Source organism: Euleptes europaea, chromosome 11, assembly GCF_029931775.1.
Source record: "Euleptes europaea isolate rEulEur1 chromosome 11, rEulEur1.hap1, whole genome shotgun sequence".
NCBI classification, from domain to species: Eukaryota; Metazoa; Chordata; class Lepidosauria; order Squamata; family Sphaerodactylidae; genus Euleptes; species Euleptes europaea.
In genome coordinates, this window is record NC_079322.1 from 77,757,772 (window position 1) to 77,775,128 (window position 17,357).

The 17,357-nt window shown below is 47.0% G+C and overlaps 1 protein-coding gene across 1 annotated transcript in view; it reads right to left on the bottom strand.

The window, feature by feature from the left end:
- The window catches only part of SETD2 (SET domain containing 2, histone lysine methyltransferase), a 58,151-nt gene extending 41,337 nt beyond the window's left edge, over positions 1-16,814 (bottom strand). Inside the window, exons 1-9 of the mRNA XM_056857436.1 lie at positions 16,773-16,814; positions 11,146-15,569; positions 9,242-9,373; positions 7,369-7,497; positions 5,307-5,430; positions 4,405-4,482; positions 3,796-3,893; positions 3,099-3,225; positions 103-237 (exon numbers count right to left, since the gene is read on the bottom strand). Of these exons, the coding sequence (XP_056713414.1) occupies positions 103-237; positions 3,099-3,225; positions 3,796-3,893; positions 4,405-4,482; positions 5,307-5,430; positions 7,369-7,497; positions 9,242-9,373; positions 11,146-15,569; positions 16,773-16,814 (5,289 nt within the window). The remainder of the gene's footprint in view (positions 1-102; positions 238-3,098; positions 3,226-3,795; positions 3,894-4,404; positions 4,483-5,306; positions 5,431-7,368; positions 7,498-9,241; positions 9,374-11,145; positions 15,570-16,772) is intronic.
- Between the last annotated feature and the right edge of the window lie 543 nt (positions 16,815-17,357).

Consider the following 17,357-nt stretch of genomic DNA (forward strand, 5'->3'; position numbering starts at 1 on the left):
GAGGTAGGTGACACTGAGAGAGTTCGCAGAGAACTGTGACTGGCCCACAGTCACCCACCAGGCTGTGGCTAGCCCAAGGTCACCCAGAAGAGATCACCTTACCTGTATGAGTTTGAGACAGGTGAGCTTCTGTTCCAGAGTCTCAATCCGCACCATCAGTCGGGACAAGCTGAGAACTTGGTTCTTATCTGAAAGCCCTTCTCCGTTTTCCAAGAGTGCCTCCAGCTCTCCGTCCACCTACAGGTAACAAAAGAAGAGGTGTTCAAGGATATCCCGGTCCCAAGCCACGTAGGGCTTATAGGACAAAACTTGCCAGTCCACCCCTGCCCAAGGCAAACTTCATAAGCGGAAGGTCCAGTCTGGTATCTGCCAGGGAGGCGTTTAGGAACAAAGGCCTGGAATATTTACCTTTATATTTAAAAACATTTATTAGCTACCTTGATCCCTTGTGGAACTTAAGGTGGCTAACAATATGAATAAAACATTATTAAAAAACTCACAATAAAAAAACACAATTATAAAAACCCACTGAAAGTCAACAGTTTAAGAACTCCAATTAGGAGAGCTAATAAAAAACTACATTACTCAAATGCATTCTAAAATACACCTGTTTTCAACTGCCTTCTCAAGATCGTACAATGAGGGGGCCAGGTTCACCTCCCTGGGGAGGCTGTTCTATAATTGTGGAGCTGCCACCAAAAAGGCCCTCTTCTCCTGTGCCCATCAGACCGGCAGTCAGAAGGGCCTCTCCCTGTGATCTCAATTTTCGGGCAGGAATGTATGGGAGAAGATGGCCCTTAGGATACCCCAGCTGCAAGCCATGGAGAGCTTCAAAGGACAAAACTAACATCTTGATATTGTTGAAGGCTTTCACGGTCAGAGTTCATCAGTTCTTGTAGGTTATCTGGGCTGTGTGACCGTGGTCTTGGTATTTTCTTTCCTGACGTTTCGCCATCAGCTGTGGCAGGCATCTTCAGAGGAGTAACACTGAAGGACAGTGTCTCTTCCAACACACCTGGACACTGAGAGACACTGTCCTTCAGTGTTACTCCTCTGAAGATGCCTGCCACAGCTGCTGGCGAAACACCAGGAAAGAAAATACCAAGACCACGGTCACACAGCCTGGATAACCTACAAGAACCGACTAACATCTTGAGCTGGTCTCGGGAGCAGATAGGAATCCAGTGTAATTGCTGTAGTATCAGGGTCATATGTTCCCCAAACAGGAGTCTGGCCACAGCATTCTGCACTAGCTGCAGCTTCTGAACCTGCAGTTTGAACACATGAAGCTGCCTTATACTGAATCAGACCCTGGGTCCATCAAAGTCAGTACTGTCTACTCTGACCGGCAGCAGCTCTCCAGGGTCTCAGGCAGGGTTTTTTCATCTGCTTGCCTGGTCCCTTTAACTGGAGATGCCTGGGATTGAACGTGGGACATTCTGCATGCCAAGCAGATGCTCTACCATTGAGTCACAGCCCCTCCCCATAGGTTTCTGAACCTACAGTGCATCATAGCTGCCCCGTGGTATGTCAGATGTATCCCAAGCAGGAAGCAATGAAATTCTCATCTCAGTGGCAGTTCCAAAGACACCGGACCTTAGTCCTGCTTCTGCTCTGAAACCCAACAAGAGCAAATTTATTCAAAACATCTGGGTATGAAAGAGGTTTCAGTGGCAGGGCAGTGGCTCAGGTGACATCCTGGCCTCTTAACCTGCAATACTCCAATTTTAGCCACACACTAATTTAAAGAGCAGTGGGTTTAATTCAGATTACAAAATTTTGGCCAAAGTTCGGCTTAATTTTCCCCGCACGCTTTGCAGCACGGTCGCTGCTCTTGCGAGATCAGGCTGGGCCCCAAATCTGCAAAACCGGAAGCTTAACAGCATGTGATTTATCCATAAGTGGTATTTTTCCCTATCAGTAGCTACAGAGAGAAATTCAACTGGATGGCAAAAAAGCCACAAAAATCAGTGAAGGTGAGCCCTTTCCCCTCACCTCCAGTACACCCTACCACCTCACCCACCCTTAGTCTTCTACGAGCCAGCATGGTGTAGTGGTTAAGAGCAGTGGTTTGGAGTGTTGGACTCTGATCTGGAGAACCAGGTTCGATTCCCCACTCCTCTACATGAGCGGCGGAGGCTAATTTGGTGAACTGGATTTGTTTCCTCATTCCTCCCAAGGGTGACCTTGGGCTAGTCACAGCTCTCTTAGAGCTCCTTCATCCCCACCTACCTCACAGGGTGTCTGCTGTGGGGAGGGGAAGGGGATTGTAAGCCGGTTTGATTCTGTCTTGTGGTAGAGAAAGTTGGCATATAAAAACCAACTCCTTTTCCTCTTCTTTTGGTAATGGGGCCTTCTGGTAACACTTCTGGTGGGGAGGAGCCAGTCTGGGGAGCAAAGAGCCCCAATTGCTGGGGAGGGGAGGCAGGAGAGGGTGGCTGTGTAGAGCCCTTTCTTATGTCAACAGTAGCCCATCCTCCATCCCTCACAGAGGACAGGAAAACTGAACAAAAAAAGGTGGCTGCCTCTTCTACATCGAGTTTGGGCCTTAGTGAACCAGTAGATTTGGAGTAAGATTTTTTGATCTTCGTAAAAGGATTACCTGCCACTGGTTGGACTTTTGACCAACAAACATAAAGCCAGCCTCTGCCTATGCCCACTTCTAAGACATAAAAAAATAATGCCAAAGCCAAGGATGCAAGTAAAGTAAAAAATATTTTTTACGTTTTTGGCTACTATCTTGTACTCTTGTTAAAGGAACACTGAAAGACTAACAGATTCCCCTGAAGAAGCTTGCTGGAGAAACTCGTAGGCAATTTGTAGCTGAGTAATAAAATATAAACCAAAATAGTCTTCAGCTGCCTCCTAAAGAATGAAAGTGATGGAGGGGGCCAGGGCACACTTCCCTGGAAAGGTTGTTCCATAATTGTGGGGCTGCTACCAAAAAGGCCCTCTCTCGAATACCCACCAAACGGGTTTCTTTGATTGATGGGACAGCCAGGAGGGCCCTGACCCTGAAGGCACACACGGAAACCGCATTGTTCCATGAAGCAACAATGGATATCTCCTCCAGGACCCTCCCCCGGCCCCATACTCACCGAATCTTTTTTACGAGACCGCTCCTTTTTCATTTTGCCTCCGGCGGCTCTGATGCTGACTCTGTTCTCTCCTCCAAGGTAACCCCGGCAATTGACAGAGCCACAGAAGCACTTCTGAGCTTCTTTGCTGTTTGAACATAGATCCATCAGCACAGGAAAGAGGCGGATTGTTTTTGTAATATCACGCACAGCTTTTCCCTTGTCACCCATGCTATCTTAAGGGCTGTATATTGTTTCAAACTTTTTAAAAAAGATCCTAGATAAATTTGGTTGATAAAATTACAACACAGAATTATTCTCCTAAAGAAAAAAAGTCTAACGCAGATAAAACAGAAAGGGACTCCCCCAAAAACGGAGCCTGTGGTTTAGTCTCACAGGCACAGAAGCAGAAACTGCTTTGGAGAATATTCAATGCAAGAACTTCTGGACATCAGACAACCTTGACCAAGTAAACTTTCCACATACAGTGAAGTCTGGAAAGCCCAGACTGCTTTTATTTTTTAGAAAGGAAACACTTGATTCTCTTAAGAGGTTGTAAGGAGCCCACCCTGGAACAATGTCAACAACTATTTCGAATTAGGGCTACGTACCTCTCTATCGAATACAATAAAGTGCTACTGGCCTCGAATCTAGCTGTTCTACTGCAGACCAATACGGCTACCCTGTGAAGCAATTAATCGAAGGCAAAAGCACGTACCCATATCTCTGGAACTGGTAGTCGAATGTCAGCTCAGAGCCCGATGGTACTAATTTGGTGGTGAAAAAGCCAACTCTCAGCTGTCCATTTACAGTCCACTAAGGTGGGAGAGAGCAACACAAATATGATTAGTATACCATGCGTTCTTCTAACTGCGGTGTGACATTTTAAAATGAACATATTAAGATCAAGATGCAATAGTCTGTATTGCGTTTGTAGGATGTCGGTATTGTGTTTGTGTTGTTTAATTTTGGAAAAATAGAAATTTATTCAGATTAGAGGCATTACAGCTGTTTCAGATTCCTGTACTCGTACATTTTTACCATTTATACAGGTTTTTAAACAGCTAGGGGTAGTAAAGGATGCCTGCACGTGATTCTCTAGAGCTCTAGAAACTGGGGACAACTGAAATGTCACAGCCCAACTTCCTTCCCCCAGAAGCTCTTGGAATCGCTTACTATGATGGATATATAACATGTATAGCATTCTAAGCACATAGAGCTACCCACACATGTGCAGCGTTATCTGTCTTTGGGCCGTCGCCACACAAGGAAGATGCATTCACTCCTGCCAAGCAGCAGATTCACAGGGCTTCTTCCCATGACTCACCTTCTGCGTCTCACAATTTGGTTCGCAGCTGTGGTTCATGAAACGAGAACAGTTTCCTTTCTGGGTGGCATCAATTATCTGGAGGGGAAACAAAAGAAAGCATTTATGTGCACCTCTTTAGAATTGCAATTTACCTTACATTCAAGCAATTAAACAGGGCTTCAACTGAAATTCCACCTTCTTATAATGCTGAGCTAAGGGGAAAATGCCAACCACAACAAAAATGATTCCATTTACGTTAATATCTGCTCATACAAAGTTGAAAATACCCAAGTATAGAAAGCAAGATAAATAAAATTTCAAAATATTCTTATGGCAGACACACACAAACGGTGAAAACCAAATATGGGAGACAACATGCATCCAGAAACATAAAAATAATACTACATATTTGTGAAGGACGTTTCATTAGATTGAGTGCTACAATATAGACATCTAATGAACAAGTGTTGGGAAGAAGAAGAAGATGACAAACAGGAAGTAGTATATCTCCATTTTGTGCAAATGTCCTGACCGCTCTCCTCCAGGCTGGGTGCCGACCTGTGAGCTAATGAATCGGGCACCAACTGGATTTTAGAACAAATGAATTATGGTTTTAATTGTAAATTAACTGTACATGTTAATGTCATATTGAAATAATGTTTTATGATAATAAGCCGCTCTGAGCCCGGCTTCAGCTGCGATGGAGCAGGATATACATTTAAAAACGAATAAGTAAATAAATAATGCAACCCTCTCTCCTCTAAAGAAAAAGCATTTTTAAAAAAAGAACCACAGCCTGACCAGTTGCCAAGTCCCTCTGCTGGGAACGTTATTCCTGCATCTTATTTATTCATGGTACCATCCTGTCGAGGAAGCTGCCATCCCCCCGCCCCCCTCGGGCACAAAGAGTTGGCACTCACCTCATCGTTTTTCAGTGCCATGAAGTAGTAATGGATGTTCTTGCTTCGGGCGTACTCTTTAACCCGGGTTTTAAATTCTTTGTGATCCAGCACCTCTCCGCAGTATTCCAGTACAAAGGTGTTGCTAGGTAGACCCAAAGAAAGGAAAAATGGGAAAAAACAGTCCAAAAACAGCCAAACCTCAGCCAGCAGGGGAAGCAACCCGTGAGCCAAAAACAGGGGAAAGAGCCAGGAAGCTTGGCCTGAACTGCCAAATATGGAAGCACCTGCTTTGCATGCAGAAGCTCCCAGGTTGAATCTGGGGCGCCTAAAACTAGAAGAAACTCAAGACGACAGTACGGGGTTGGGGAAGTGAAGGGGTCCTGGCAAACCACTTCCAATCAAAATACAGAGCTCTGCACTCAATGGACCAATGGGAAAGAAGAATGGAATAACAAAATTCCCCGCTGTCTCAAACCAGAGGACTGTTAGGACAGCTCAAGGGATTAAGAACATAAGAAAAGCCCTGCTGGATCAGACCAAGGCTGGATCAGACCAAGGCTGCCAGCTTGGAGGGCTTTAAGAGGGGAGTGGACATATTCATGGAGGAAAGGGGCATTCATGGCTATTAGTTAGAATGGATACTAGTCATGCTGCATACCTATTCTCTCTAGTATCAGGAGCATGCCTATTATTTTGGGTGTGGTGGAACACAGGCAGGATGGTGCTGCTAAAGTCGTCTTGTTTGTGGCTTCCTAGAGGAACCTGGTTGGCCACTGTGTGAACAGACTGCTGGACTTAATGGGCCTGGGACTGATGGGCCTTTCTTACGTTCTTACAAGTCCAGCGGTCTGTTCACACAGAGGCCAACCAGGTGCCTCTAGGAAGCCAAGGCGGCTGCAGCAGTACTGTCCTGCCTGTGTTCCACAGCGTCTAATATATTATTTATTTTATTGCATTTTTATCCCGCCCTCCCCAACCCGAAGGTCGGACTCAGAGCATTAGGCATGCTCCTCTGATACTGGAGAGACTAGTTATGCATCGTGAGTAGCATCCATTTTTACTAGTAGCCATGAATACCCCTCTCCTCCACGAACGTGTCCACTCCCCTCTTTCAACTGCATGCGCTAGAAGCACAAGGTCTACCACAACTCCCAAGTGTGCAACTGCACTTTTCTGAGTCTTACCCCTGTGCTCTAAAGCCCCACATACTTGAGCCTAACTTGAACGGAGCAAAAACAAAGATACGAGTAGGTCTGCTGCCCAAGTCTCTTCCCTCTGGCCTGTCCTGCTTCCAACCCGGGGGTGGGGCTTGGTGAGGAAAGCTATTCCACTTGGACACTGGCCTCCCTACTTTTGCTCTGCTGCTGCTGAACACTATTCCAGTGCAGGCTATATACTGGTCAAACCATACTGTAACATGTGTCACGATTTCATACGCCATTTAGCGAGTGTGATTTTAATCCGTTTAGGGCTTTTTAAATTTACTGTTTTATGGGATTGTACAGTCCTATTGCATTTTGTGGATTGTGGGAACTGCTGCTCCGAGCCCAGCTTGCTCGGGGAGAGCGGGTTGTAAGAGCAATAAAATAAATAAATAAACAAACTGTGCTGGCATTTTTCTGAGTCTTACCCCGAGTGCTCCAACGCTCCACACACTTGAGCCTAATTTGAATGGAGCAAAAACAAAGATACAAGTAGGATTGCCGCCCAAGTCTCTTCCCTCTGGCTTGGCCTGTTTCCAACCCAGAGGACTTGGTCAGGAAAGCTATTCCACTTGGATTGTGCTGGATTCTAATCTCCACAGGAGTCCCCCTGCTAACTAGACTGAGAGGGAGAGGCACTATGCAGCTAGAGACCCAACGGGTTCACCTCTGGCTCCTGCCCTGTTTAGAGGCCAGTCAGTGTCCTGGAGCCCAGTTGACCTGCTCCTAACGCAGCAAAGCACTGCTGCTCTCTCCTACTTCTACCAGCAAAGCCCCGACATTCCCAAGAACAGAACCGCCGAGGGGGAGGCCCCTCCAAGCACGCAGGAGGGGAGCCCAACTGGGAGCCCTTCCAACGAGAGAAGAAGAAGCCTTACGAAGGGAGGTCTTTTGCTGCTCTCAGCCCCCAGCCTTTCTTCTCCGTCAGGATGACTTCCACATCGGCGTGCTGCTTCCTCTGGAACCGCCTATTGGAGCAGTACTCCCCATTCGGGCACCTCGAAGAACTGAGCAGAAGTAAAAAGGGAAACACAATTTAAAAATAAAACAGTCAGGAGATTTCCAAAACCATGCTAGTAGTAACAGTTCCCTGGATGGCCTGGGCTAGCCCAATCTCATCAGATCGCAGAAGCTAAGCAGGGTTGGCCCTGGTTAGGACTTGGATGGGAGACCACCAAAGTCACAGAATCATAGAGTTGGAAGGGACCACCAGGGTCATCTAGTCCAACCGCCTGCACAATGCAAGAAACTCACAACTATCTCCCCCCACACACCCCAGTGACCCCTACTCCATGCCTGGAAGATGCCCTCCCTCTCATGAACTGCCTAAGGTCATAGAATCAGCATTGCTGACAGATGGCCATCTAGCCTCTGCTTGAAAACCTCCAGGGAAGGAGAGCTTACCACCTCCCGAGGAAGCATGTTCCACTGAGGAACCACTGTTAGAAAATACAGAAATCTTTCGATTTAATTTTAACCCGTTGGTTCTGGTACGACCTTGTGAGGCAACCAAAAAAAGGTAGTCCAGAGCCGCTACATGGAGGAAAGCAATGGCAAACCACCTCTGAAAGTATCTTGCCTTGAAAACCCTTTGGCATTGCCATACATTGGTTGCAACCTGATGGCACTTTCTACCAGCAGGGTGGTTCTCCGGCCAAGCCACCCAGTCTTGGGCCAGCAAAATGGATAGTGCTGAATCTGATACACCACAGTGGCTGGGCTTGCTCCAAGCTAGGATCAGGCTTGGGAGGTGTCGGCAGTACCACCGGGCCTACAGCAACTGCTGTGTTGCAGGGAGTTTGGCTTGGACCCAGCCAGTGCTAGCGCAAATCCAGAAGGCGATAGGCGCCCCTTGCTGTGGGTGATAAAATATCCTTAACCAACTCCCGGGGTGGTAGACATCCTTCAAAACCCAATCACACACATTTCTCTAAAACACCAGAACCCACCTAGCAGCAAAGGGGTTTGTCTGCTAAAGACAGTTTTAGAACTTTAACAACTTGTTCAAGGTGGAATTGGATTCCTAGGGAGGTGGTGAGCCCACCCTCACTGGCGGTCTAAGCAGAGGCTGGACAAGCACTAGTCAGGGATGCTCTAGGCTGATCCTGCATTAAGCAGGGGGTTGGACTAGATGGCCTGTATGGCGCCTTCCAACTCTGTGATTCTAATTGTTCTGGACCCATACACAAAAACTGTTCTGGAAACATACTGCAGGATTCAATGAACGCTCTGGCGCTTTTTCAGTTTATACCAGATTTACACCATCATACATTTCAGTACACAAGGGCTTTTTTTTTTTTTTTGCTGATCTATATGGTTTACTCGTGTTCATTAGGGTTGTGATTTGTAGATTACTGCTTGATACTGTGATTTGTATTTACTGGAAATGGCCTGGAGCTGACAGGAAAAGCAGCATAAAATTTCGAAGGAAAGAAAAAAAGAAAAAGGGATCAATCAACATTCCAGCCAGAACTGAAAGCAAAGACCGAAACAGCCAATAATCAGCAACCACATCACAAACTGTGAAAGCCCCCTGGGAACAAACAGACCTTAGATCCCCTAAACATACTTCCATGCTTCGGCAGCAAGTAAATTCATTTTGTCATCATCAAGAAAACACTCCCATCTTCATGTCAATTTCGACAACCACTGAGACAATTCCATTTCACATAAAACAACTGATTCCTTCTTGTGTGCCAGGAGGTGGGCAGGTGACCAGAGGAGACAGACAACTTGTAGAACAATCCTTACCATTCGATCATGAGCAGGCGGTTAAGACAATCCTCTCCACATGCCACCTCCCCTTGAGCTCTCTCCTCTTTGGAAAGCGTTGCACACTCACACAGCATCCGCTTGATGTCACGGTGCGATTTATTCTTTTTCCTGCAGAGAATTCCAAGAAGCGTTAGAACCGACAGCTGTGGCATCAGCAAGCAAAATTTATTTCTAAAAAAAAATCTAAGTAGCAAGGGCTTGAGAAACTTCAGTTTTGGCTCGTGGGGAGCCTCAAGATTTCTTCTCGAAGACCCCAGGAACTTCCACGCATGTTCAGGTACAAAAGGCAATGAGCTGCTTTCACCGCACACTGAGAGCAAGTGTGCTGAAGTAGTTAAGACTGTCAAGTCTAGTTATCTGGGAGACCCAGGTTTGAATCCCTGGCTCATGGCTGTGGGAGCTTGCTGAGTGACCTTGGGCCAGACACACACTCTCAGCCTAATCTACCTCACAGGGTTGTTGTGAGGATAAAACGGAGAACATTGTAATTGGCTTTGGGTTCCCCCACTGGGGAGATAGGTAGTGTACAAAAGGAACTGTACAGAATGAACTGAATACATAAATGTCAGACTGGGACCCATGCAGAGATTTCCAGTGGGAACCAAGATTAAGGAGACGTTGACAGCTGGGACCGGGGGGGGGGGGGAGGGCGTTACATTTGTCCCCAGCCCAATTGTGTCACTCTTTCCTTTGGAGGAGAGGCTGGAACTGATGTTGTAGAATAAGAGTTGGTTTTATATGCCAACTTTCTCTGACACTTAAGGAAGAATCAAACTGGCTTACAATCACCTTCCCTTCCCCTCCCCACAACAGACACCCTGTGAGGTAGGTGGGGCTGAGAGCTGCGACTAGCCCAAGGTCACCCAGCTGGCTTCATGTGGAGGAGGGGGGGAACAAATCCAGTTCATCAGATTAGCCTCCGCCACTCATGTGGAGGAGTGGGGAATCGAACCTGGTTCTCCAGATCAGACTCCAGCGCTCCAAACCACCGCTCTTATCCACTACACCACGCTGGCTCTCTTCTGCATTAATGCATTCTGCATTAAACTAAAGGCCATTCTTTACCTTCAAAGTCAATAGAGGCCTTCAAAGTCAATAGAGGCTGGGGCAGTGCTCACTGAGAATCATTCCTCTGTGTTCTTTGGATGGGTTTCATCAAACTCCGTATTAATTTTATGAAGCACTTAATGTGTTTTAATCTGTTATGGCCACCTTGAGGACCTGAGAAAAAGGCAGTCTAAAACACACCAGTCAAGCACAAATACGGTCGTTGGTGTCTAGCCAACATTAAGTATGTCTTACCTAGGGTCCCCCCCCCCCCATATTTTTGAGCCTGTGAGCACACATGAAGCTGCCTTATACTGAATCAGACCCTGAATCAGACCGGCAGCGGCTCTCCAGGGTCTCTGGCAGAGGTCTTTCACATCACCTACTCGCCTAGTCCCTTTAACTGGAGATGCCGGGGATTGAACCTGGGACTTTCTGCATGCCAAGCAGATGCTCTACCACTGAGCCATGGCTCCTCCCCAATACTGGAATACTGGCATAGCGTGGTTGGCACAACTACAAAATGGCTGCAGCAGCTTCCCTTCAGTGAAACAGTGATGACCCCTGAGCTGTGATGGCAGCTGCTGCAGAAGCAAATTTTTTTTAAAAAAATCTGCACAGCCTATCAAATCTCCGATGGCAAGATAGCTGCTGGGCAAAAGCTCCACTTGTCCCCACCCACTTTCTAAAAATACTTGGCGGGTGCCAGGAAAGGAGTAGGTGGGTGCTATGGCGCCCACGTCCACCACACTAGGGACTCCCAGTCTTACCTATATGCTGAATGTAACCCAGTCTGCATATAAACCCTGATAAAAGTAACTGAAGCCAATTACCTTTCTGTTAAATACACATTTTCCTCAATCAGATCGAAGTAGCAGGGCATCTTCCCTTGCTTGGAAAACTCCTTCCAACGCTGTGGGTCCCTGAAGTCTTCCATGAGACACAGTGGGCGAATCATTGAAGAGTCCTGAAGCAGAACCGGCCCCTGCTCGCCCTCCGTCTTCACCTTCTTCCTTTCCCGGGAGTCCCCGTCGCTCTCGGAGTCGCTCTCTAAGTCCGGCCTCCTTTTCTTCAGCGGCCCCCGCTCTTTCATGTCATTTTTACTCAAAGTCTTCACGTACTCTTTTGTCTCGCCTGCAGCTGCTGGCTCTTTGGCCGAGTTGCTGCTGATCTCGTGCGCCTGCACAGAACCCTTCTCTCTAGGGTCCCGCGCCTGGAACTTACTTGACTGGTCGGAGAAGTAAGGGTGGCTTTCGTCCACCCAACGGTCAACTTCTTCGTACTCCTCATGGTCCTCTGTCAGTGAGTCAGGGACCTGCCCTTGGATTCGCTCGTAATGCATCTCGGGGGGCCTACTGCTCAACCTTGGGTCCCAGTACCCATTGTCATGCCAGTAGTTATGGGACCCAACATATGGCCCCGAACCTGGCGGGTAAACATAACCTGGGAAAATGCCATAGCTGCTGTCAGGCTGCTGGTATGTGCTGCTCGGTTTCTCTGGCTGGGAGAAGTCCCACCCCAAGTTCCCCATGTCCTCTGCTGAATGAAAGCCATCTTGTCTGGAGAACTCTCTTCCTGTGTTGGCGAGATCGCTGAAACTAGGCCTCCCCTGCCTGCTGTCTGGCTTGGAAACACCGGGCTGCTGCCTACATGTATGATCAACCACTTCATAGTTCTTGTCGAAGTAGCGCAGTTCCTCTTGCCGTGGTGACTGAACGACCGACATTGGCTCCATTAACACAGTCCTGCCATCCGGCTTCAGCTTGCTAAGAGAATCTGATGGCCGCTCCGGCTGACTGGTGCTGTCGACGCCATCGCTTTGAGGCTGGAGGGCCCCCGGCTGAAGGTTCGCAGGCTCTGCTCTACCGAGCTCTGTCGTTGTAGCAGGGCTCCCCTCTGTGTCTCTAGAAGGCACGCGCCTGCTTTCATGTTGAGGGCCGTTGTCCAACTCCACGTCGTCTTGTACTTCTTCATAGTATGGCTTGCTGGGTTCCGGTCTGGCGTCTTCCCAGTGATCCAAGTAGCGTCTGTTACTCTGGCTGTTCCGAGAGGAAGAGGAACTGCTCTCCTCCATGCTTATTGTAGAATTCTTCGGAATGACCACAACCGACTGGAGGCGGTTCCTCGGAACACTGCTGTCGTCTGAATCTGAGTCTTCGGTATCACTTTCCTCGCTGCCTGGCTCGCTCGCACTTTCAGCGGTGTCGGAATAATCCTCATTGTGAATGGAAACGAGTTCAGGAGTAGTACCACTGCTGTCGCATCCTGGGGCTTCAGTGATCATTTCCGTTTCTTCTACCGTCACAACAATATCACAAGATGGGGACAGCGCTTCCGAAAATGCAGATCCTACCAAGGAGTCATCTTTGTCCTTCGTCGCAAAGGCATCAAGATAGCAGTCTTTCGCATCAGGCGTGGTTCTTTCTTCAAGGGCAACCAAATCCTCCCGTCTATCAGGCTCTTCTTCTTCCAGGTCTTCTACCGGCATCTCTAAATAATAAGAATGCTCATTTTTTACAGGTGATTCTGTTTTTTCTATAATGGAATCAACGTGCTGGGCATCTATTTCAAGAGCTACTTCAGGACACTCCACGAGTTCGTCCCTCTTTTTCTGCAACGTTCTCTCCAACTGGGAGAACACATTTTCTGATGGGGGTTGTTGTGCAATAAACTGATTGTCTAACTTCAATTCCACAGAACGTTCTCCTGCAGAAGAATCTCTGACTGGGCTATCCTCCGAAAAGCTGAAACTTCTAGCACTGTATTTCTCACTTTCAGTAGCCATTTCCAATAAATTTTTATCCACCGCATCATGGCAGGCTTCCATTTGCGGTTCTACATCAATATCCATAGGAGATTCCTGAATCGCTTTTGCATCTGAAGGCTCAGCTTCAATTTCAACTTCTGAATAATACAATGAGAGAGTGGCATCGTCCGAAAGGTAGCAAGGGGCTGGATCTTTGGTTTTATTACAGGAGTCTGCTAGGTCATCCACTTTAGGTAATGTTCTAGAATGATTTACATTCTCAATACAGGAGGGTACAAATTCATATTCGGAAAGAACCAGAATTTTTTTTTCTTTAAGCAAACTGCTGGATTCATGAGAAAGAACAGGGGAATCATCTAGATCATGACCTTTAGAAAGATATGCAGTTTGAAACCCATTAGAGGACAACTCATCTAAACTAGGGCTCTTGACCCAAGGTGCTACCTCAGAACTATCTAAACTATCATCAGAAGACATTGCAACTGTCTCCAGCTTGGAGGTACAGAATAACGCTGCATCTCTGGGCCTTCCTTCTGGAGACCCATTTATATTCAGTTCTACTGGAGAACAATTTCTTATATTGTCGTGTTTTAACTTGACTAAAGGCTCTTCTTCCTTAATACTGTCATGGCTATCCATTCTGGCAAGTTCAATAGACTTCGAAATAGGAGAACCCCCTTTAGACTCATCTAGCTTTTTGAAAGTAGGTGAATCATTTGGATGACTTAACACTGAAACAACCTTTTCTGATTCTGGCTTCTGTGTAATAGTTTCTGCTTCACAGTTCTGTACACGAGGCGCCTCTGAGTCTACACAATTAGACTGCTCTCTGATTTCCTCAGATTCTGTACAACAGAAAGAACTTTTAAACTTATCTGACTTTGGAGCAGATGATGTCTTGGAAGAGGTGGACTTGTGACGGGAAGAATTCACACTACTGTCTGTTTTAGAGTGGGATGTCCCCTTACGATGTCCCACCTCAATCACTGGAGAGCACCTCTTCGATACTTCACTTTCTGAAATCCTTTTGGATTCCCGGTCTGATTTTGTAGGCTTTCCTTTTCTCTCCAAGTCAGCGTGAGAGGATTCCGTCTTGCTATCCCGATCAGACTTGGAATAGGAAGAAGTCCTAGAGTCTCTGTAAGATGAGGAATGAGAGGATGTACGCCTTGAGTCTGTAGATCTGGAATATGACCTCCGATACTCCTCTTCCGAATCTGAACTTTCTCTTGTCCTACTATCCATGTAAGAACGAGAATATCGTGTCTTTTCTCTATATGGGGAACTCCTATGGTACCTCCGGTCAGAGTCATAGTAATGAGACCGTTCAGACCTGGAATAAGAAGAACTGGTTCTAGAACCTCTCTCAGATCTAGAACGAGAACGAGATCTGCTCCGCCTCCTCCCTCTGTCAGATCTGGAACGGGAGGAAGTGTACCTAGAGTCTCTCTCAGATCTGGAGTAACTGGAATATTTTTCATCTCTGTCAGATCTAGACCGGGATGAGGATTTTGCTTGTTCTTCTGTTTTGAGAGAAGTAGAGCTCTTTCGTGAATCTTTTTCTTTCTCAGAGCTAGTTGATATTTTAATGTCATGGGACCTCTGACTTGAGGAAGTCCTCACAGAATCTTCATCTGATTCAGAAGCTGGCAACGTGCCATCAGACCTCCTCTTAGAACTTTGTTTTTTAGAACTAGGAAAAGAACACTTGGAGCTCTCTGAAGCTTCCTCCTCCTTACCAGCACGGGACCCCCCTTTAGCCGGGACCACTTCTGCTTCCTCAGAAACAACCTGAGGTAAATGTTCTTCTGAGTCATCTGACACAGCATTTTGTGTAGTATTTAGCTGGGACGTTTCTTGAGGTGCTTTATTTGAGGGCTCCTTTGCCACTCGGACAGCGGTTTCTACAGGTGAGGGTGACCGAGGTGAAGCTGCTGTTGGTACTGCAACTGGAACTTGAGGGAAAGCTGCTGGGGTTGGTACAGGTGCTGGAGCAGGTGGTGGAGGCGGAGGAGGCGGGGGCGGAGGAGGCGGGGGCGATGGGGGCACCTCCACTAATTCTGCCGTAATAGCTGGAGCAAGAGCCACTGTTGGCGATACCACAACAGCTGGGGAAGGCTTGGTGGTAACATTCAGCATATGTTTCTTGAAATGGATCTTGCCTAACTCTACCTTAGGCTTTGGTGGCGAAAATTCCTCTGTATCACCAAAATCCCCAAGATCGAGTTTAATTTTGGAGGGAAGGTCAGTTTGAAGCGGTGCCGCTGGGGAGCTCGGAGTCTCATTTTGTTTGTCATTTCCAAGACCTGCCAGGAATCTGTTCTGCAGGGTTTTCTTGGTCAGACTGAAGCTGAAGGACACCTTTTGCCTGCCTTGTTCCTCAAGGTTAACTTTTGTTCGGGTGCCTTTGGGCAAGAAGCGGCTCGACGCCACGCCTTTGAACACCGGCCCTTTGACAAAGCCGGGTTTCTGTACATTGTCAGCCTTGCCCTGCAAACAAGAAACAAGCGAGTGAAATCAGGGCAGCTGACATGAGCTACACTCAAGAGACTGCGTCATATTTACAGGTGAAGACAGATGAGGGAAGCACAGGTCTGATGGCCAAGAACGGAACAGGGGTCAGCAGAAGGAAGAGAATTACCAAGTTGCTTAGGTCACTAAGCAACCCTAAGTTGCAAGCCTTTGTAAGAACATAAGAAAAGCCCTGCTGGATCAGACCAAAGTCCATCAAGTCCAGCAGTCTGTTCACACAGTGGCCAACCAGGTGCCTCTAGGAAGCCCCCAAACAAGACGACTGCAGCAGCATTTATCCTGTCTTGTGTTCCACAGCACCTCATAGAATAGGAATGCTCCTCTGATCCTGGAGAGAATAGGGATACATCATGTCTAGTATCCATTTTGACTAGTAGCCATGGATAGTCCTCTCCTCCATGAACATGTCTACTCCCCTCCTAAAGCCTTCCAAGCTTGCAGCCATCACCACATCCTGGGCCAGGAAGTTCCACCATTTAACTAGGCGTTGTGTGAAGAAATACTTCCTTTGTTTTTTAAATCTCTCACCCTTCAGCTTCAGCAGATGACCCCGCGTTCTGGTATTATGAAAGAGGGAGAAGAGCTTCTCCCTTTCAACTCTCTCCACACCATGCATAATCTTATAGACCTCTATCATGTCTCCCCTTAACAGCCTGCTTTCCAAACTAAACAGCCCTAAGCGTTTTAACAGCTCCTCATAGGGCAGCTGCTCTAGTCCCCTGATCATTTTGGTTGCTCTTTTCTGCACCTTCTCAAGCTCTGCAATATCCTTTTTTTTTTTTTAGGAGTGAAGGAGCACCATCTGGCCTGTTCTGTCCAACAGTTGTTCTTGCTGCTCTCCTGGAAGTTCTCTTCCTTGGCTATAAGGTGGGTTGTCGTGGTGGCCAGGCTGAACCCCTATCTGACAACCCTTGAATTAGGAGGACCAGCAGAGAGAGGAAGATGCACCCAACACAAACTGTGGACTGCATAGGGATCACAGTGTGAGCAGCATATAATTTGTTACACTCCTGGCTGTTCCCTAAAATGCCTACTACCCAAAACTTTTCAGGCCTTTTGTTCTGTTTGCTTGGGCAACATTAATCAAAGACAGCGATGATGTTTCAAAATGAATTCCTGACAATCAACACGGGGGGGGGGGGGAGATATGATCACACCCACCTCATTCTCTTCTTCTCTGTTGCAATCCAGCCAAGGAAGCATGCAAAATAAACAGAGAAAGCATGAATACTAAGAGGAAATGGAAGAACTTTGATTCTTTGGTATAAATTCTGTCAGAACTGGACAAAAACTACAGGCAAGGCCTCTAAGTTGTGAACCGGTCTTTAATGCGCAAAATAACAACATCCCCATTGGATCCCGTGGGTACTTATACTTCAAGTTCCACTATTTTTAAGGTAACCTGGGAATGCTCTGGTATCTCATCCCAGTATCTAAGATCCTGTTAAAACAAAACAGGACAAATATTAAGAAGTCTACCCAAAGGAAGACCGTAATCTTCTCTTCCTTAAAAAAGGGTAGAAGTACAACTTAATCCTTCCTGTGTTACAATTTAACAGGGTTTTAGACATTTCAACTGAGGCACAGGACAGCATATGCTAGCCACCTCCAAGGGGAAGAGGTTAACAGCCCTATTTGGTTTTGGAAACCAGCCATTTTCCAGAATTTTCACATTTGACAAACAATTATAGGGTAAACCTTGTTAAAGCAAGTCAGATTATTTTTCATTATCCTCTCCCTGCCGCC